This window comes from Pelobates fuscus, chromosome 3, assembly GCF_036172605.1.
Source record: "Pelobates fuscus isolate aPelFus1 chromosome 3, aPelFus1.pri, whole genome shotgun sequence".
NCBI lineage: Eukaryota > Metazoa > Chordata > Amphibia > Anura > Pelobatidae > Pelobates > Pelobates fuscus.
In genome coordinates this window covers 213,482,760-213,505,938 of record NC_086319.1, presented here as the reverse complement: position 1 = coordinate 213,505,938, position 23,179 = coordinate 213,482,760, and the positions used below count along the sequence as shown (strand labels likewise).

At 36.9% G+C, this 23,179-nt stretch overlaps 1 protein-coding gene across 3 annotated transcripts in view; it reads left to right on the top strand.

Annotated features, from left to right (window-relative positions):
• The window catches only part of LOC134602751 (protocadherin-10-like), a 64,741-nt gene extending 42,496 nt beyond the window's left edge, over positions 1-22,245 (top strand). The window contains exons 3-5 of one of the 3 annotated variants that reach the window (XR_010090441.1): positions 20-105; positions 14,010-15,311; positions 22,235-22,245. Coding sequence is in view for 2 of the 3 variants with exons in the window: in XM_063448049.1 (XP_063304119.1) it covers positions 20-105; positions 14,010-14,266 (343 nt within the window). In the remaining variant the exon portion in view is untranslated. Of the gene's footprint in view, positions 1-19; positions 106-14,009; positions 15,651-22,234 lie in introns of those variants that run through there. The other 2 variants (XM_063448049.1, XM_063448050.1) reach the window with 2 other exon arrangements.
• The last annotated feature ends 934 nt before the right edge of the window (positions 22,246-23,179 follow it).

Sequence of the window (23,179 nt, the reverse complement as noted above, 5' to 3'; positions counted from 1 at the left end):
TCATCTTCTTAACTTCTAGTTCTCAGAGTCTCGAAGACCTAGGAACTCGAAAAGGAGTTAAAAAAGATCATGACAGACTACGTACTCTAGTTTCCCCTGTAACGGGTCAGTATATATATATATATATCTATGTATATAAATGTATATTCCTTTCTGCACAGTGAATATACTTAATGTTTTGTCATAAAAAACATACATCTGATTTTCAATTGCGGTTTTGCTTATTTGACATGTCATAATGCAATATTTCTGCTCTAAAGAAACGTGACTTTGAATTATCATTATAGTGCTCGTAGTAATATCATTTACAGTTCATTGGTTAAACTCTGCACTGCCAGAACAGCCTCTAGCAAACTCAGAAGCAATTTGCTCCTGGCTACACTTGTTACTGGAGGGTTATAGAGGCATCTATATTTTATTATGGTAACACTAAAAGGTAAATCATTTCTATATAACATGCGTAGCTTAATTACCTATTGTAAAATACATAGCATCTTTTTGGATCATTATTTTTTTCCAGTGGGAAGAAGCAGTACTTCGATTATTATGATAATTAAAAACATTGCCTCAGAAGCCTGGCAGTAACCTCTAAAATCCTTCAGATCAAAGGAGGTTAATTGCTAGGTATAGTAAATACAGAGTCTGCAGGGCCACCCCATAACATGCCCATTTCATTGATAGTCTAGGCAGTTCCTGGCACAGTACTTCTCCCTTTATGGGACTGCATTAATCATCAGGGAAGAGGAAAGATCTTCAGAGTATCTATCATTTATAATATGTTTGTAGTGATGTGATTGTAAGGTATTGAATAGATCACAAGGCTATAACCATAAAAATTGCAATAGTTTATTCACAAAACAGTGAATTGTGGTGAGCTGTGAACTGATTTTCAAAATATAGGCCATAATAGCTGATTTGGTAAATAATTTATCCAATGCAGCAATAAACATGGGTTAGCTAACTTAGTCTGCATTGTGCTATTTAGTTCTCAATTCACCACAATTCAATTACTTACTGAATAACAAAGTGAATTACAAAAATATTGTTAAAGTATTCAAACCTATTGTTTGTTAAAAAAACAAAACACTTTTTACTTAAACCTGTCTTCTCTCGGCATTTAAAAATATGTTAGAATATTGCAACTGCATACATCAAAAATATAATAGCAAGATACACAATACATATTTTATAAGCATTTGAATCTGTTCTTTTGGATAACTTAACTATTTAAGGAATGTGAAATGATTTTATAATTTTTTTATGAAATCCCACATAGGTGTTTTATATAGTGTTTCTTATTACAGAGTGCTGATTTATAAAGCACCCTGTTCAACACGTGATTCATTTGGTAATCTTATTTAGGTTTCACTCCTCTTTGGGAACTCACAACTTTAAAAAAAAAAAAAAAAGATCACACAGAACTGATCATGAAGGCACGAGTAGTGGCTATTTGACAGTCTACTTAATCTACTACTATTGTCATACTCACTCTTATTGTAGTGGCCATTTCCCCTCTTTTTATGGTTAGTATGTGTAATAAATATAGATGCAAAACATAAATGAACAATCTTTTTTTTTCATTTGTGTAACCCTTGGCAGCCTATTTCCATAATTGTACCCTTCATAGTTGCGAAATGTTTGTAATTAGTATAGTTGCTATTATTTAAAATGTATAACATTTTCCTTTACCCTATATCTCCCTTTATCTCCGCTCTAAGCTCCCCTGCTTCTCCTGTGCCCAGACTCTCACTGATTCTTTTTTGCCCCAGGCTCTCCATGCTTCTACTCTACCCGAGGCTCCCAGCTACTCCTCTCCCCCTGCTTCTCCTCTGTCCCAGGCATACTAGTATATACAGTGCAGATACACACATGCATATACACACACAGATACACATGCCAATACACAGATACAAACACTGATACACATACAGATACCAACACTGTTTCTTTGTGCCGATGTATCTGTATAATGCCAATGTTTGTATCTGTATATCTAGATGTGTTTGCGTCTGTGTGTCTGTGTCTATGCATGTGTGTCAGTGTGTGTGCATGTGTATCTACATGTGTGTCAGTGTTTGTATTTGTGTACCTATGTATTTTTTTTGTCTGCCAGTGTTTGCTTCTGCGTGTCTGTAAATCTGCATGTGTGTCAGTGTTTGTATCTGTTTATCTAGATATGTGTCAGTGTTTGCTTATGTGTGCCTGTGTATCTGCATGTCTGTAAGTGTTTGTATCTGCGTCTCTGCAACTGCATGTGTGTCAGTGTTTGTAACTGTGTGTCTGTGTATCTGCATGTGTGTCTGTTTATCTGTATGTATGTCCGTGTATGTGTATGTATCTGTATCTATATGTGTGTCAGTGTTTGTTTCTGTGTGCCTGTGTATCTTGATTTGTCAAACAGTGCCACACATGCAGATTCATTGACACACATGCAGATACACAGACACACACACATACAAATACTGACACACATGGAAATACACAGACACACAAAAGCAAACATTGACACAAAGACACACTTGCACACATGCAGATACACAGAGACACACACACTGACACATACACACATGCAGATACACAGCCATACAGAAACACACACTGCCACACAAGGAGATACACAGACACACAGATACAAACAATGATACACACACTGACACATGCACAGACAAACAGATACAAACACTACAACATACTACTAAAAGACACACATACAGGTCAACATCTTAGGAATTCTCCAGTTTCCTAACTTTTGGTTGCAGCAGGATGCTGCAGGGTGGCTTCTGCTGTCTGGGGCTGTTGGGAGCTGCAGGTCTACCCCATCCTCTTGCTCCTTCCCTAAGTGCATGGGACACCCGATGGAATTTTGTGTGTATACCCCTGGGGGAACTGGATTGTACTCCCAGAGGTATGCGTACCACAAGTTTGGAACTGCTGCTTGAGAGGCATTTACGAAGTACCAACCAGCAATCAATAACCAGTATCATGCAATTGAAGCCTGCAAATAATTCCTGTAGTGTGCTTATTTTTTTCAAAGCCCCCCCGCCTACCTCCATGTTACTTAGAATGCACCTGGAATCCCTCTGAAGGAATGTAGAAAGAGAAAATTGAGCCTTCGCAGAGAATTTTTTTCTCTATTGTGTGAAAACCAGCACTGGAGCATAGGGGTGCATTGGAGAATATATATTTTTGCATTGTGTTAATAATATGAAAATATTCTTACCACTTCTAACAAATGACATGAAATATCACCTTTTTAATCTTACAAAATAGTAAAATAAAGAATTGAACAACAATAGCGACAAAGGTTTAGTATATTCATTCACAATAGCACAATTTTTAACACCAGCCCACTTTCAAGCTGAAGCATGTGTGTCTAAGATCCAACCCCGATGTTTCAACATCCACTGATATCTTTCTCAAGGGTCAAGCCCTTCTATTTTTTGCAGTGCAAGTTTGCCAGGAGTTCATAACTAGTGGTTATTTCCTAGGCACATAGCACAGTTGTGTTTAGGAGATCCTTTTGCCGCTAGTTTAGCAGTAAGTAATTTCTTTATTTTAAAGGTAAAGGGTGGGCTGTATTCCAAATACACATCATAGCACTCCAGTATTATAAATACATTTATTTATTATAACACTCTGTTAAGATTGCGACCTGGCTGAAATTTAACCGGAACAGTCGGTATTTGAGGCTGTCTGGCCGTTGCCAGTATTGCAAAAATACGCACTTCCACACTTGATCAGACACAGTATGCATTTTGATACACTGCCACAAGCACACACTGCGTTCACACTGACACACACCACCATACACACTTAGAAACAGTATACACACTGCAACACACAAAATGGTACATGTAAAGTCATAGTACACACATTGTACGTTTTTTTCTGTGAATGATTTAGAGAATTTTCCCCTTATAAATTAGTTTTTTCTCTTATGTCACACTCTGTAATGTTATGTAACAGCCAGTGATGTCACGCTCTGTAATGCTATGAAAATATAATTCTGGAAATTAGCATGGCCGGTATTTCTTTTCCAAGAAAGGTGGCAACCCTAACTGGAAATATTTTGAATCTGTAATGATCATTTCTACGGTCAGTCTATTTCCCTTTGCTTTGTTAAAACTTTAGTTCTTGAAAGTAAAGTTTAACACATGACCCCTTGTCCTATATCAATGCGTTCTTTATTAAGTTTCTATCACGTTGGGCTTATACTTACTTGCAATTAATAATCATATTCCTTCTCAGATACCACTTTCCTAATGTAAACAATCTTAATTTAGATAGCCTTTCTTAATTTAGATCAGCTTCCTTAGAAAATGAAATCAGCCTCAGAGTAAACATATTACTTATTACATTCCTGAGGATAATTAATGATTGTATTAACACTGGGCCTTCTCTATTGCTAATCATATCTTGTAATAATTGCCTCATAATTACTTAACTAACACATGTAAATTTTCAATTCCCTCACTAAGTCTTGCAGACAACCTTCCATCCGAGAAATTGTTTTAATTCCAGTAGAACAGATGAGGGTGACACTTCTTAAAATCCAAGAATTTATTATAATTAGAAGCTTTTGGCGATTGATTAAGTGTTTTGTGTATGTATGTATGTTAGTGTGTATATGTATATATATATGTGTGCGTGTGTTTATGTAAATGGTCTTGCCAAGTATGCCATTAATTAACCTTTTTATTACTGATGTCTGACTGTCCATTGTGATATAGTCATGTCTTGATTTCGGGATATGGGAAGAGTAATTTCATTTTGTGGGACATATGTGCAGCTATGGCTTTCAGTGTTGCCTTTTTTGTGTGTGAATGCAATGCAACATTTAATGCACCAAGGGTATGATGAATCCTGCATGTAAAAACGCACCACGGCAAAGTTTCTACAGCTGTAAAAAAAATGGCCATTGGAATTTTGAAACACTCTGGTTTAAACTTAAAAGGAATTCATTAGGCCTTGAACTCTCTCCCATTTGAAGGGGAGACAGAACGAAGTGTTCTGTATAGTGAGAGAGACACAAAGGGATATGGATTGAGAGGATGACAAGTAGATCTACATCTGACACAGAAAGACAGTCTATATACATTAAACAGCATGTCATGATGAATTAATAGCCAATGTGTGAAAAATATTATTATGTACTTTAAATGTATTTAATGTGTTGATATAAATATTATTAGTTTTATTCGGATTGCTTCAAGAACACTGAAATTGAGAAGCCATACCTTGGCCTATAGAGTATTACAGACTTTCATTGTATAAGGAATGGAGACCACATCTGGTTCACTTTAAGAGTGATGTTGAAGGGCTTGTTTATAGTAACCTTTGACCTAGCCTTGAAAGCCTGAATTCCTTTGAAGACTCACATTTCTACAGGCAATTATTCATTACATCATGTATATAGAAGTTCTTTGTCTCACATATCTTGCCGCCAAATATAACGTATGACTTTAATCATAGATTTCAAATGATGCTAAGTAACTCCCCTTTTTCTAAGATAGCCACTTATTTTAAAGTAAGGCAATCTTATGTATACTCCCCTCTGTAACTGAATTTTAAACCCATAAAACTGATTGTAGTTTAGAATTCGTGGCCAATACCTTTAACATCAAAAATGGATAACAACTGGAAAATTGCTCTCTGTATTGGACATAGAATGTTAAAGACATTTGTTATTACCAGATGGATTGTTATGTTTGAATAAACATAAGTTAACTGCAAGATATTTGATTCGATTGTTATGAAAACTGATATGTGACAAACAAAGATTTCACGGAATGCCAATTTCCTACATTTAATGGTGGAGAATGCGGGCACCAACAGCACCAACAACAGCAAACTTTTGAATTAAGCCTGAATTATGACTGCTACAAGCTACAAGAAGATTACTAGAAGAAGATAAGAAAATCACTGAAGAAAAGTTGAAATTGTTCCCTGAAGAAAAAGCTTTAGTACCCGGCTTGAAACAGGAGAAACACAAGTGACTGATACAGCAGGATGGCATCCCAAAAATCCTTTGTTTAAACATTCAGTTTTACTATGCGAAAATAGAGTTGCGCAGGGGAAAAATCGTTCGAACGTGGAAATGCTCAGTACTGACGGAAGAATATGACGATAATATATTGATAATATATTATAATTTTGACGATAATAATTGAGATGACAATCTGGATCCTTTTATCCATACTTTATTTATGAAGAAATAAATGTTATGACGAATTGCAGATCGAAGATGGCATTTCGGAGGATTCTCAAGAAATAACTACATATTCCAAAAAGTATTCTTCCATCAGATGATGCGCACACCTGTGGAAATCAAATACTTCAAGGGTATGTGTCTTTAACATGTCTGTAGAAGTTGCTCATATGTATATTGAAACAAATTGTATTAACTGTTTAGTTAATTATGGATTGGCAGCAAAAGACTGCTGTCAAATGTAACAGGATCTGTCTGTAAAAGAGTTAATCCTGAAAACGCTATTGTGTATTGAAATGGTTAGACAGATTAACTGGTATTGAGCAAAGCAATGTGGTTAAAAGGGAAAGAAAAAGTTGCATTACTGGCAAAAGGCTTTCTGGAAACTAATGATTCTATAAAGGAATGGTGTCAACTTAAAAAGACCAGTAATTGTTATGTTTGTAATACATCGAAACAAAAAAAGAAATGTGTTGTTAAAAACAATTGAAAAATATATGTGTTGTTGCAAGGTCTAGTAATTTACCTAGCCCCTAGTTAAACTGTAAATCTCTTTAAAAGTGTTAAACGAAGGAAATCGCCCCCCATGGCTCTCTTTTGAGAGTGCATTGGATGCAACATTAGTTGAAACAAAAACTCAGACTCTTGGCAGTTGTTGAAAGGATTAAGTAATGTCAAGGAAATTAAGATTTTAATATAATGAAAGAAATGCTTAAGAATCAGACTGATCTGTTAGACAGAACCCTTAAACAATTTCTTACATGTCCAAGATTAGACTTTGTTACTAATTTTGACAATTTGCAAAAATTGTTAGTCTGGGGAATGTTACAGATATTTTGTGGAAAAATCTGAAAGATTTGGATTCTAGTTTGGAAGTAGAAGTTGTGTGAAAAGGGCAGAAGAGAAGAAAAGATATAGAAAAATTGGGAAATTGTGCAAGGAAAAGGGTCAGATGGATACTCTCAGATTAGCCAGATTGATTAAAAATGTGTCTAAATATGATGAGCAGAGAGGACCTTTTTACAATATGAGGGTTTTTGAAGGTGAAATGAATAAACAAAAATTTAGTGATGTGGTAGCCACCAGATGTCGTTTGATCTGGCTGCCAGCCTCATTAAGTGAATGGGTTAAAAATTAACTCATTGATGTGTTGGAGGATAAAGAATGTGAAAAGCCCAGAGTTTAGTTGCAGGAATTGTTTCCAAATATATTGCTAATGGTTGTACAGTGTGCAACTGGTTTGAATAGTTTAGAATTTTCTATTTTTGATTAATTTAAATGGAGAAAATTATGATATACATGTTTGTGCTAATTTAAGGAATAAGGCATGGAATTGATTAATGATAAAAAAGAAAAAATAGTTTACTATGTCTAAAGAGTAACACAGGCAGAGTGTTAGTGAATATGTCTCTATAATATCAGGGTAACCAAATGAGCTAGATTAAGAGATTTTGCTGCTATGGAAATTATGAAATCCTTGCAATTGTTAAAAAGGAAAAACACAGGAATAACTACAATGTTGCACAGACACACTTTTGTCTAGGGATACTTCAGCAGGACTGGCCCCTATTAAAAATGTGTCTAGTGAAGAAGGTAGAAGGAGAAATGAGGTTATTAATTGAATATGGTAATTTTAGAGTGAGGTTTAAGGAAAGACCACAAAATTAACAAAATTACCAGGGTACTAAAAACTATTCGGCCACACCCCAAGATAGATATTATAGGGTTTTATTAGAGTAATTCTATGGTATGCTATAATTGCAACCAATAAGGTCATGTTAGGAGATATTGTCCTAAATATGAAGAAAAAAACTTACCCAGTGAAAGGGAAAGAAAATTGAATTTCCCAGACCATAAGAATCTACAGAGAGTGGCAGCTGTAAAAACAGAGCATACATCTTCAACCAACCCCCCCTCACATATCAAATTCATGTGAAGAGTGTATACTGATGTTAAGTGCCATTTAAAATCGACAAGTAAAATCTGCCTAAACTCACCAATAAATAGGGATGTGTAACCCCTAGCTATTATCAGATCTATCTTGCTGATAACGAAGTGAAGATGGGCGACCATATATTTATGGAAGACTAGAGGGAAAAATAACAGAGTTTTATTAGAAACAGGAGCAGGAATGACTCTAATAAAACACGCTTGCCTTTAAAAATTTAAGCATATCAACAAATCCCTTCTAAGTTTTTAATTGAACAAATGCACATGAAATTCTATCCACTGATAATGAAGTTGAGATTGAAGGAGGAAAAATCTTTTGGTGATTTATAGTTGCACCTCTCCTCCCACTGTACTATTATGGGAATGGATGTTATCAATGAAAAAAAAAAGTTGTATGTGGATTTATTAAATTTGGTTTTATGGCAAGCTTTAGGTGAGAGCAAAACAGGTTGAGTGGTTAAACCTAATAAATTAAGATAGTTTAGTCATGATATAACTGTAAAACAGAGTGAAGTGTCACCTTCTATACAACAAGATGATGAGGTTGTACCATATCTTAAAACTAAATACCCCACAGTGTGCTCTAAGTCTAAACAAGAGTGTGGGATAGTGAATTTGCAAGTTGTAATTGTAGTTCTAGACCCCCTGCAGTTAAACAATATAAGATCCCAAAGAATAAGAAGAAGGTGTGAATCAGGTGATAAAAGCATTGGTATCTCAAGGAGTGTTGAGAGTGGGTAATTCCAAATGTAAGTCACCATTTGGCTAATAATCAAGCCAATGGCACTTATGGTTTAATTGTAGACACGTATGTGGTGAATAAGTAAATCTCATCAGATATCATGGCGCAAATAGATGCTAATGTTAAGTACTTTCTGTATTGGATATAGTCAATGTGTTCTTTTCTATACCATTCAATCCAGATAGCTAGTATCGCTATGCTTTTACCTTTAAAAATCATCAATATCTGTTCCAGGTGTTGCTACAGGGCTTCCACTCCTCGCCAGCTTACTTTCATAAAGCAATGGCTCAAGTATTGGAACCCCTGGGGTATGGGAATAAGATTTTGCAATATATTGATGATCTGTTAAGTTCAAACAGTAACACGGGAAGAGCATGAGCAGATACTGTGTGATAATTGTCAAACACTGGCAGATAATGGGTTAAAACTGAACACATTCAAAGTGCAGATCTTGAAGGAAAGATTTACTTTCCTAGGAGTTAATATAGATCCAAAATGTAAAACACCATGTACAGCAAGGGTTAAAGCATTGCAGCAATTGCCAAGGCCAATGACAGTGTATCATCTACAGAAATGTTTAGGCTTGATAAATGTTAGCAGAGAATTTATATATGATATGGCAGGGATAGCAAAACCCTTATGCAATATGCTAAAATATAAAAGATAAGATCATCTGGACAGGGGAAGCTGAAAAGAGTTAAATCTGTTAAAAGATGCTCTCACACAAGCGCCTGTGCTAGCTGCTCCCATTGAAACAGTACCATATATTGTTCAATGTTACGCAGGTGTCTCTTCATTAATAGCAGTTTAATGCAAAGGTAGCATGAATCTTTACGAATGCTGGGATATTTTTCTAAAATTATGTATCCAGTGGAAAGAGGAATGTTTTCCTATGTAAAACAGCTCATGGCTGTATGATGTGCTTTAGAAGCAACACAACAAATGGCAGGATTTGGACAGATACATTTACAAACCCCCCAAATATCTAAAACTGTTACAAAATTGTTCTGAGTTAGGAGTGTATAGCCAGTTACAAAATAAACCACCCAGGGTAGAAACCAGTAAAAGCTATGTTATTCCTGATTTGATGTCAGAAGGAAATGGAAATATAATCCAGATCTCCTTTTGAGAAGCAAATAATACAAGGGATTTCTAGTTTGTATGTGGAGTGACGAGATTTTATGTTGATGGATCACATCACACAGGTTATGACATATATGACGATTAAACAAAAGAATTGCAAAGATAGACTGCCAGGCCATATGTCTGCTCAGAAAGCGGAGTTAGAGTCTGTAAAGAAAGTTCTAGAAATAACAATATATGACCCAGTGAATGTAATCAGTGACAGCAGTTATGTAGTTAAAGCTTTAACACTTCACCTCCCAATATGGAGAAAAGAGGAATGGTAGATTCTCAGGATAAAGCTTTAAAACATGCAGGTATTCTGGCAGAACTGTTTAATTAAGCAGAAAATAAAGGTTTAACTTGTTGTTGTGAAACAGACGTGTAGATCAGGAATCAAAGGAAACTTTGTCTGAGGAGTTGTAATACTTGGAAAATCTAATGAGTGCAACTGTTAGTAAAAAGACAAATAACAAATACCCTATAAGATCAGATAGAGAATGGAAGGATGTAGCTTTCAGTATAGAAAGAATGGATCTAGATACTGAAACTGGCATGTACAGGGTTAAACACAATGAAACACAAACATTTGTACCTAGTGGCTTATTACAAGAGCTGATTGTATTCAATCATCGTACACAGGGCATTTGGGTACAGGACAACTGTTTAAGGTCCTGCAAAATAAATTGTATCATCCTAATTTAAAACAAAAAGTGTATAAATATATTGCAGAAGTGTCTCATATGTGTTCAATTAATCCAAGACCTAAATACTAGAAACCAAAATTGCAGAGAGATCCTTTGGCAAAAAGACCATGGGACTCTATATAAATTAAATTCTAAATTAAAATGAATAAAATAAAATAGAAATAAAAATGCTTTAAGATAAGAGTAATTGGTTAACATATTTACCAGGAGTATTAATGTCTATTCCTGCAAATCCAAACTTAAGTGTCACCTCATGAGTTAGTGACATGTAGAACTATGTAATCACTTTCCCTAATAAACCTTTTGTTCCAAGTACATTCAAAGTTATAGCAGAACAAGCTGAATAGTTGAAAGTATTACAGGAACATCTATTGTTAGAATTGAAGTTTGCTACTTCAAATGTCGTCCCTTATGGTAAACTATGTGTTAAAGTTGTACAGCGCTACGGAATCTGATGGCGCTATATAAATAAATTAAATAAATATAAAGAAGTAACACAGGGGAATAATGCAGATATGTTTAAGCAAGGTTACAAGGCAAAGGTAAAAATCATTTAAAACACCAGGTCTATGAAAAACAAGTTGGGAAGGTCCTTATGGTCCTTATGTTAGTCTAAGAATAAAAATTAGAACAAACTGTGTTACAGGTTTAAAAAGCAAACATTGGTACAAAGTGTAATAAATCAATTCTTGTGTCTAGTGATCAATGTAAAAGAAATGTACTAAGGTATAAGAAATTTACTAATGTATAAGAAATTTACTAATGTATAAGAATAGTAAACTGCCATCTGTTTTTCATTACAGAACCAATACTGTTTTACATGGACAAAAACCTGTATGATTTTAAATAAAAGGACAAATTGTTTGGACTTTCAAAGGACATTATGGACTTTCAAAGAGACTGTGCTTGTGGATTCGATTGGAGAGGACAATATTTCATGGACTAAATCAAACCGATTGTGTTTTTTGGTTAATGTAAACTGTATACAATTGCACAGCATAATAACTATGATACTGTTATTATTAATGTTAGGTAAAATCAATGCCCAAGGTAAATTAATGAATTAGTGAAAAATTTAAAGGTAATTGTAACAAGAATTTTGTTCTTAGGAGTTCAGAAATGAAAGGGTTAAAATGGCTTGCTTCTCCCTCTTGGAGTGTAAAAAGCAATACAGACAACTGGAAATGGCTGTGTTAAAAGGCCTTTCCTTGTAAACTGATACTTAGATCAATATCAGAAAAAAAAAAATTAAAATCCCATAAGTAATTGGTATAAGTTATTATGATGCAATATTTTAAAATTCATTCAAATAAAGCATCAAAGAGGGGCTTGAAAAATATTATTATGTACTTTAAATGTATTTAATGTGTTGATATAAATATTATTAGTTTTATTCGGATTGCTTCAAGAACACTGAAATTGAGAAGCCATACCTTGGCCTATAGAGTATTACAGACTTTCATTGTATAAGGAATGGAGACCACATCTGGTTCACTTTAAGAGTGATGTTGAAGGGCTTGTTTATAGTAACCTTTGACCTAGCCTTGAAAGCCTGAATTCCTTTGAAGACTCACATTTCTACAGGCAATTATTCATTACATCATGTATATAGAAGTTCTTTGTCTCACATATCTTGCCGCCAAATATAACGTATGACTTTAATCATAGATTTCAAATGATGCTAAGTAACTCCCCTTTTTCTAAGATAGCCACTTATTTTAAAGTAAGGCAATCTTATGTATACTCCCCTCTGTAACTGAATTTTAAACCCATAAAACTGATTGTAGTTTAGAATTCGTGGCCAATACCTTTAACATCAAAAATGGATAACAACTGGAAAATTGCTCTCTGTATTGGACATAGAATGTTAAAGACATTTGTTATTACCAGATGGATTGTTATGTTTGAATAAACATAAGTTAACTGCAAGATATTTGATTCGATTGTTATGAAAACTGATATGTGACAAACAAAGATTTCACGGAATGCCAATTTCCTACAATGTGTAACATTTAGGATAAAAGACACAAGAGAAAAACAATCATTAATTGATGATTTTAAGTTTTTTTTGGGTGGTAAAATTTTGTAATCTGACTCAAAACTAATCAAAACTAGTTGTTTAATGAATAAATCCCATAGAGATGCATAGATAGAAACATAGAGACATTAAAAAAATGGTAAGAGAAACTGAATGACGTATAAATAGCAGAAAGAATGGGATTGATGCACACATTTATTGCCAATTACAACAGTGCATCGAGTGATCAGTGCATCTATAAAAGGTCTTTTCATACACAATAAATGTTCCGTTTGTGACAAGGTCAGTTGTTTTCAATAGAAACGAACAAAACTATTGCCACATTTAGTGTATCAATGCCGTAGTCAATTGAAAGCCTGAAACAGAAAGTGATGTTAAGAGCTCAGTCCCCATTAGTGCTACAAGTTACCCGTAGCCTGCAGCAGTCTAGTCTGGCTGAGTACAATGAGAGTTGTTGGTTATTAGCTATAAATTGGTTATTTACATTAACAAAATTCAGAGGGAAAATCATTTTAATTGTAATGTTTTCGATGTCTTGTAACCACAGCAACTTACCCTAATTTACATTTAGCATAGAAACAGGACCTTCTCTGTCTGAGGGAGGTGTGCCTGTCTGGAAAGACTAACAAAAGGATAGACAGAAAGACACATATGTTTGTTTTAGAAGCCTTGAGATCGTGGCTTTCCCCTCTATGCAAGATTAGTAAGATTAAAATACAATGGGACAACACAATTGTAGGTAACATTTAAAGGTTTAGGGCTGTATTTGAAATGGTTTGAATTCTTCTGATTTATAATTTATAGCTGAAAGGGGAAAGTACAGAGAACCAGTTGTCATGCCTAAAGCCCCTAGGACAGGTATACCTGATTCTGAATTGTGCCCACGAGAACTGTAGCTTCCAGGACCTTTACAGCATTAATATTCTTTTTCCAGGAATTCTATCATGACAAAGTATTAATGCAATAAGTCACTTTATATTAATCCTGGTGTAATATATACTGTGCTTTGGGGGTATATGACAAGTCTGCATATATTAACTCATACATATTCCTACACATACATATACGTGATGGCAGTCTACATCCGTAAAATTAATGTTTTTATTTATTTATTTAGATTGATTATTATGCGTATAAGGTAATAAATTGATGGTGTGTCCATAAGTTCACTAGAGTAGATGATGCTATAGTAGATGTGCATTACGCATTTTTAATTGTAATGTTATGCTTATTTCTCTCTAGATATAAAAAATCCAAACAAGAAATCAAACGGGGTGTGGAGCCCGAAGTATGGATTACCCTACCAGCAGCACATGGCGGCACTAGACTATCAACATAATGTTTACATTCCAGGGACCCCAACATTATCATCTAACAAACAGGGGCTGTTCATGGACCACGAAGAAAAAAATAGTTTTTCCACCTTTGGAAAAAAGAGGAAAATGACATCATGCTGCGATGTGCACGATGATATGATAATTAACAATGACCTGAAATGAGACGAGGATGTGGGATTGCTATAGAGACGACAAATAAACGCTAAGTGAAGAATTTGTTCTCACTTGACGAGGGAAGAGAAACCTCAGTTATAAGAATAAAATAATCATTACTATGCCAAGGACACTGTCTCAACTCACCTACCTGATGTCTGTTTTGTGTGATAATTTTAAAAACACAAACGGTGACAGGCCCTGATCTATAAAGTGCAATGGGACAAAGAGATCTAAAATTAATCTGTAACACTTGAAATGAAGGGACATTTGGTACAGTAATGAAGACACCAAATAAATAAATAAAAAACTCTGTACACAGAGACAATGAAAATAAATGATAGAGAGGCGGCGTGTTGAATAAATGGACGGGATGCAATTTCATTTGGTAAAACAGATTCAATGTGGGTGAGAATGAAAGAATCGTCTATGTGTAAAAAGCAATTTTCTCCATCTGCAGTCAACCGAAAGACTTCCTTTAGGACTGAAGTGAATGAGAGGACATCCTTTTTGAAATGTCATTTCTAGTTTGAGCCTTTGGCAATTTCCATTTAGTGACAGTTCTGTCTTTCATTGTTAATATGTGAATGTACCCAGTGAATATATATCTATTTTTTGTACTGTATGCCTTTTTCATGATGAGCGAATGGATAAGATGTGTCTGAAAATCAATACCTACGTAAAGAGTGAAATCAGCAGAGCTGAATATATAAATTGTCACTGCGTATGTAACAAGGAGGAAAATAATTCTCCAAAATTGTATGTAAATAGTATGCTATTTTTTAGCAAACACTTGTTTTCAAAAGAATACTGCACTCACTGTGAAGTCAATATGCAAAAAAAAAAATGATAATAAATAACACATTTTTAATACAGCAAACATTTTTTGAAAAAAAAAGCCCAAAATCAAATACAATATACCTTTCTTTAAAAGGAGTATGTGTGCACATATTAATTTGTTCTAAGGAAGGAATGTACCATTCTACGTAGCACTGATATTAACACAGTCATGAAATAATAATTCTTTAATATTATTCCTTCCTAAAGACAACATGTGATCGATATGCAGTTGGCCATGTGATCATGACACACCTGGACACATGGTCATAGTTGGACATGTGATCACTACAAATCTTAAGGTATTAGAATGCTGAAATCTTTTTAGATTCAGTTTGTGTTGAGGATTGCCTTGATGTTGGAAGGTCATTGCAGTGGTACTACGACTATCTGATATTCACATATACACTGGTAAATTTGGTAATGTGATGGTAAATATTTTGGTTTTGGTTTTCCCATTGTCCAATATGAAGTTGAAAAGAAATATCTGTGTGGCCAATATTCTAATTATCACTGTTTCGTTCTCTTTATGTCTTTGGAGTATCAGCCATGCCTATGATCGGTTTCTTTGTATTCGTTTTTTTTTTTTTTTACAAGTCTTTGGAGCTGAACTGTATCATTTCAGAGGCCAAGACTTACTGATGAATTGATTCTACTATAAAATATCTGGAAAGATAATAATAAAAAACAATGTACCTTTAAATTTTGTATCATTCTTGGGTGGAACATCTTTTTTGAGTACTCTTTGATTGCCCCATAAAACCCCTTAAAACTTTGCAATTACAAAGATAATAACAAATTAAAACAATTCCACTCAAAACTTTAATGATGTCTATCCCTTTAACACCAAGCCACATACATTGCTGTCACGGAATGCCGAAGGATAATAGCTTTTTTGATAGAAAAGGTACTTTATTGATGTTTTGTACCAGCAGAGTGACTCGCTGGCTCAGAGGAATATGCAAAGTGCTGAATGGAGATGCTTCCAGTAACATCACCTATGCTGTCTCCAAGGATACTCAATCTATAAAAGTGATCCCTGGAGTGTGAAAATACATACTATTGCTCTTTATGAAATTCTTTGTATTCTGAACAAAGAAAAAACATCTATTATGATGTGTAGATGGTACAAACCAATATACCAAAATATTTAAAAAATAAAAATAAAATACAAATAAATAAATATATATATATATTTGACATTTATCTCTGGCAAAACCTATGCAGTTGTGCCATTCATTAAAGAGGACTCAACCATAATAATGGATTTTTACAGTGTTGTATATTTATGCTTATTTAGTTACTTAATTGATGGCTCACTGGCTAAAATGGCCAGTGTTACAATAGATAATAGGGAAGAGCTATCAATGCAAAACAGGTGCCATTTTTGATGCAAGATGCTAAATGTTGACAGACATTGTGTGCTTTGGCCTTGCTAAACCTCCCCAATGTCTGTTAAATTTCCTGTAATGATGAATTATGAGGATTAATCACTTGTTGGCCGAAAACAACGTTATTAAATTATTTTCTAGACATGTGCATTTATGTTCTTAAGAATTGCAAAATGTTGAAAATCTCTCTCTCTCTCTCTCTCTCTCTCTCTCTCTCTCTCTCTCTCTCTCTCTATATATATATATATATGGTATATATTAGTGATGTACTGAACTGTTCACTGGCGAATAGTTCCCGGCGAACATAGCATGTTCGCGTCCGCCACCACGGGCGAACACATGCGGTGTTCGGTCCGCCCCCTATTCGTCATCATTGAGTAAACTTTGACCCTGTACCTCACAGTCAGCAGACACATTACAGCCAATCAGCAGCACACCCTCCCTAGCAGACCCTCCCACCTACTGGACAGCATCCATTTTAGATTAATTCGGAAGTTGCAACCATTTTTTTTTTCAATTTATTAGTTTTTTTTTTGCATATAAATGTTACAAGCAGATACTCCCCCCAGACACTCTGTATTACTGCAGATACTCCCTCCAGACACCCTGTGTTACTGCAGATACTCCCTCCAGACACTGACACAGAGCAGAATAGGGACTGTTCCCCCTACATAGGGTCACTTGGCAGATATGGATTGACACCTATCCTAACGATCCCTGATAAACACTGACACGGAGCCCTCACGGAGGATTAATTTTTTTTTTGCCCTCGTTTTTTTATTTAATTTTTAAGTTCGACGGGTATGATGGCTTTTTATTTGGCCCTTTTTGGGGCTGAAAAATGAAGATTTTAGAAAAAAGAAGACGTTGAATAGTAAGTTGAATTTTACTTTACAGGGTAGTAATTTTATTCCCCCCTCACTATTTTTTTAGGGTGAGGGGGGTAGGTAGGGGCTTTTTTATTTGGTTGTGTGACTAGGGGCTTGGGGACACACACTGCATACACACTATACACACACTGTACACACTATACACACACTGTACACACTATGCACACACTGCATACACTATGCACACACTATACACACACACACTACACACACTGCATACACACTGCACACAATATACACACACTGCATACACACTGCACACACTATACACACACTGCACACACTATGCACACACTGCACACTCTATACACACACTGCACACTCTATACACACACTGCACACACTGCATACACTATACACACTCTACACACACTGCATACACAATGCACACACTGCATACACTATACACACACTGCACTAACTATACACACACTGCACTAACTATACACACACTGCACACACCATACACACACTGAATACACCCTATACACACATTGCATACACACTATACACACACTGCATACACACTATACACATACTGCATACACACTGCATACACACTATACACACTACACACACACTGCATACACACTATACACACACTGCACACACTATACACACACTACACACACTATACACACAATATACACACACACTGTACACACTGCATACACTATGCACACACTATACACACACTACACACACTGCATACACACTGCACACACTATACACACTGCACACACTATACACACACTGCATACACACTATACACACTATACACACACTGCACACACTATACACACACTACACACATCATACACACAATACACACACACTGTACACACTATGCACACACTGCATACACTATGCACACACTGCACACTCTACACACACACTGCACACACTATACACACAATGCACACACTATACACACACACTATACACACAATATACACACACTGTACACACTATACACACACTGCATAAACATACATTTAAAAAAAATTGCAGCTGTTTTTTACATTTCAAAGTTGGGGAGGGGGGTGCCAAATAAAGGATCCGCCCCGGGTGCCAAATGCTCCAGGTACGCCCCTGTATAGAGCGGAGCCATGTTACTCTGTATATAGAGAGGAGCCATGTTTACACTGTATATAGAGGGAGCCATGTTACTCTGTATATAGAGGGGAGCCATTTTACACTGTATATAGAGGGAGCCATGTTACTCTGTATATAGAGGGAGCCATGTTACACTGTATAGAGAGGGAGCCATGTTACTCTGTATATAGAGGGAGCCATGTTTACACTGTATATAGAGGGGAGCCATGTTTACACGGTATATAGAGAGGAGCCATGTTTACACTGTATATAGAGGGAGCCATGTTACTCTGCATATAGATAGGAGCCGTGTTTAGACTGTATATAGAGGGGAGCCATGTTACTCTGTATATAGAGAGGAGCCATGTTTACACTGTATATAGAGGGGAGCCATGTTACTCTGTATATAGAGGGAGCCATGTTTACACTGTATATAGAGGGGAGCCATGTTTACACGGTATATAGAGGGAGCCATGTTACTCTGTATATAGAGGGAGCCATGTTTACACGGTATATAGAGGGAAGCCATGTTTACACTGTATATAGAGGGAGCCATGTTACTCTGTATATAGATAGGAGCCGTGTTTAGACTGTATATAGAGGGGAGCCATGTTACTCTGTATATAGAGAGGAGCCATGTTTACACTGTATATAGAGGGGAGCCATGTTACTCTGTATATAGAGGGAGCCATGTTTACACTGTATATAGAGGGGAGCCATGTTTACACGGTATATAGAGGGAGCCATGTTACTCTGTATATAGAGGGAGCCATGTTTACACGGTATATAGAGGGAAGCCATGTTACTCTGTATATAGAGAGGAGACATGTTTACACTGTATATAGAGGGAACCATGTTACTCTGTATATAGAGAGGAGCCGTGTTTACACTGTATATAGAGGGGAGCCATGTTACACGGTATATAGAGAGGAGTCATGTTTACACTGTATATAGAGGGAGCCATGTTACTCTGTATATAGAGGGAGCCATGTTATTCTGTATATAGAGGGAGCCATGTTTACACGGTATATAGAGGGAAGCCATGTTACTCTGTATATAGAGAGGAGCCATGTTTACACTGTATATAGAGGGAACCATGTTACTCTGTATATATAGAGTAGCCGTGTTTACACTGTATATAGAGGGGAGCCATGTTACACGGTATATAGAGAGGAGCCATGTTTACACTGTATATAGAGGGAGCCATGTTACTCTGTATATAGATAGGAGCAGTGTTTAGACTGTATATAGAGGGGAGCCATGTTACTCTGTATATAGAGAGGAGCCATGTTTACACTGTATATAGAGGGGAGCCATGTTACTCTGTACATAGAGGGAGCCATGTTATTCTGTATATAGAGGGAGCCATGTTTACACGGTATATAGAGGGAAGCCATGTTACTCTGTATATAGAGAGGAGCCATGTTTACACTGTATATAAAGGGAACCATGTTACTCTGTATATAGAGAGGAGCCGTGTTTGCACTGTATATAGAGGGGAGCCATGTTACTCTGTATATAGAGAGGAGCCATGTTTAGACTGTATATAGAGGGGAGCCATGTTACTCTGTATATAGAGAGGAGCCATGTTTACACTGTATATAGAAGGGAGCCATGTTACTCTGTATATAGAGGGAGCCATGTTATTCTGTATATAGAGGGAGCCATGTTTACACGGTATATAGAGGGAAGCCATGTTACTCTGTATATAGAGAGGAGCCATGTTTACATTGTATATAGAGGGAACCATGTTACTCTGTATATAGAGAGGAGCCATGTTTACACGGTATATAGAGGAAAGCCATGTTACTCTGTATATAGAGAGGAGCCATGTTTACACTGTATATAGAAGGAACCATGTTACACGGTATATAGAGAGGAGCCATGTTTACACTGTATATAGATGGAGCCATGTTACTCTGTATATAGAGAGGAGCCGTGTTTAGACTGTATATAGAGGGGAGCCATGTTACTCTGTATATAGAGAGTAGCCATGTTTACACTGTATATAGAGGGGAGCCATGTTACTCTGTATATAGAGGGAGCCATGTTATTCGGTATATAGAGGGAGCCATGTTTACACGGTATAGAGAGGGAAGCCATGTTACTCTGTATATAGAGAGGAGCCATGTTTACACTGTATATAGAGGGGAGCCATGTTACTCTGTATATAGAGGGAGCCATGTTATTCTGTATATAGAGGGAGCCATGTTTACACGGTATATAGAGGGGAGCCATGTTACTCTGTATATAGAGAGGAGCCGTGTTTAGACTGTATATAGAGGGGAGCCATGTTACTCTGTATATAGAGAGGAGCCATGTTTACACTGTATATAGAGGGAGCCATGTTATTCTGTATATAGAGGGAGCCATGTTTACACGGTATATAGAGGGAAGCCATGTTAATATGTAATATAAATTGAAAAAAACCACTTATAAAACACAAATAAAATCGCTAACTTTGGCCAGCGTTTGTGGCTAAGTGGCTACTACAAAAGACTGGAAATACCACATTTGGAATACCCTGAGTTATCTACATTTGAAAATGGAATGCCATGATGGGGTTATTTCACATATGCAGTGATATAGGTATATATATATATATAGGTAGGACGGTGCTCGGGCACTCCCCCTAATTAAAATTTCCCCCACCCCTTCCTTTCAGGGCTGCACTTCCTTTCTTTCAAGACTGACAGACGCTCACTCACTGACAGACGCTCACTCACTGACAAACATGCACTCTCATATACACTGACAAACAATGACATACGCACACACTCACTGATTTGACACACACTGACAGACTCACACTCACTAACCGATGCACTCACTGACAGACGCACGCACTCACTGACAGATGCACGCACTCACTGACAGACACACACACACTCACTGACAGACAAACACACTTACAGACACATACACACATTCACTTAGACACACACAAACACAAACACATTCACTTAGACATACACACTTACAGACACATACACATGTAGACACACACACACACATTCACTTAGACACACACACTTACAGACACACACACATACACATTTACAGACACACACACACTTAGACACACACACACACACATTCACTTAGATACACACAGTTACAGACACACACACACATACACACTTACACACACACATTTCCCCCAACACTCACAAATTATTATTTTTTTTAAATTTTAATTTAAATCCACCCAGCCTCCATGGGAGAACTTGAGTGGATTACTTACCTGCGGACTAGTGGGGCTGCTGGGTGGGCAGGCAGGTGGCGGACAGGCTGAGTAGGTGGTGAGGGAGCTCTGATTTTCCTGCTCAGCTCCCTCACACGCCGCGTAGTGATGCCGGGAGCCGGAGTGACGTCATATTCCGGCTTCATTAAGCGGCGTGCGAGGTAACTGAGCAGGAGGAGCATGCTCCCTCACTGCCCACCGCCCGCCTCGGGGGGGCTCAAAAGTGGCCAGCTCTTGAGCCCCCCAGGACACGAGGCAAACAAGGGACCTGCCTGGGCGTTTGGGGATGGCTTTTTTCCCGCCCAAGTTAAATGCCTTGTTTTCCTCGTGATAAATACATCACTGATCATATGGTCTCAAAAGGCAACACAGACCAAGCAAACCAATCTGGCAACTGAATTGGGCAAGCCCTATATTGACCCTGTACCTTCTCAAAACATCATAAAACCTTTACATAGGGGGTATTGTTATACTTGGGAGACTTTGCTGAACACAAATATGAGTGTTTAAAACAGTAAAGCTGATCACGACGATGAAATCACCAGTAAAAGTGCAGTTTTTGTGTAAAAAAAATGCAAAAAACAAATATGCGCTAACTTTAGCTAAGTGGCTGCTACAAAAGACTGGACATAACCCATTTTGAATACCGTGGGTTGTCTACTTTTACAAATGGTATGCCACGATGGGGTTAATTTTCATTCCTGGGCTGCTATACGGTCTCAAAGGGGTAATTTACATTGGCCGCTTAAATTTTTTTCCCCAAATAGGACATAGGTGCATGATGACCAGCTGTGAAAATTCCAAGTTCGAAAACTGGAATTCACACCCTCCAAATAAGGTATTTTAGCCCCCAGAGAACCCGACACACCTGTACATGGGTGGTATCACTGTACTCAGGAGATGTTGCTTAACACATATTGGGGTGTTCTTTGGCAGTAATACATAACAGGAGCTGAGAATCCATGCCTAAAATACAATGTGAGAGAAAAATAACACAAGAAATTTAGAACCTAAAAGTTTGATAAAGACTGGTGGTAGAATTATTGCATGGAACGTTAAAATACTACCATTTAAAATACCATAGGGCATGGGTCGTCAACCTGGTCCCTACCGCTCACTAGTGGGCGTTTCAGGATTCCAGGTGGGCAGTAGAGATTTCGCCGGCACAACAAGCTAAAATGCTAAATCCTCCTTTTGAGAGAGTGGGCGGGCAGGTGCGAGTGCACACATGAAAGTACGAATGCACGCGAGAATGCGTGCACACTAACAAGCGAACACGTGCATGCGCGCACAAATGTGTAACACGTGGGAAGAGGAAGGGGAGGAGTGGGAGCTGATGCACGATAGCAGGGACAGGAAGAAGCGGAGCAGAGCAGTTGTAAAATAGGAGAAAGAAAAGTTATAGGTAGGACAAGGAGAGAATTGTTGTTGGCTAATAATAATAAGTGGGCTAACTAGCTCAGCC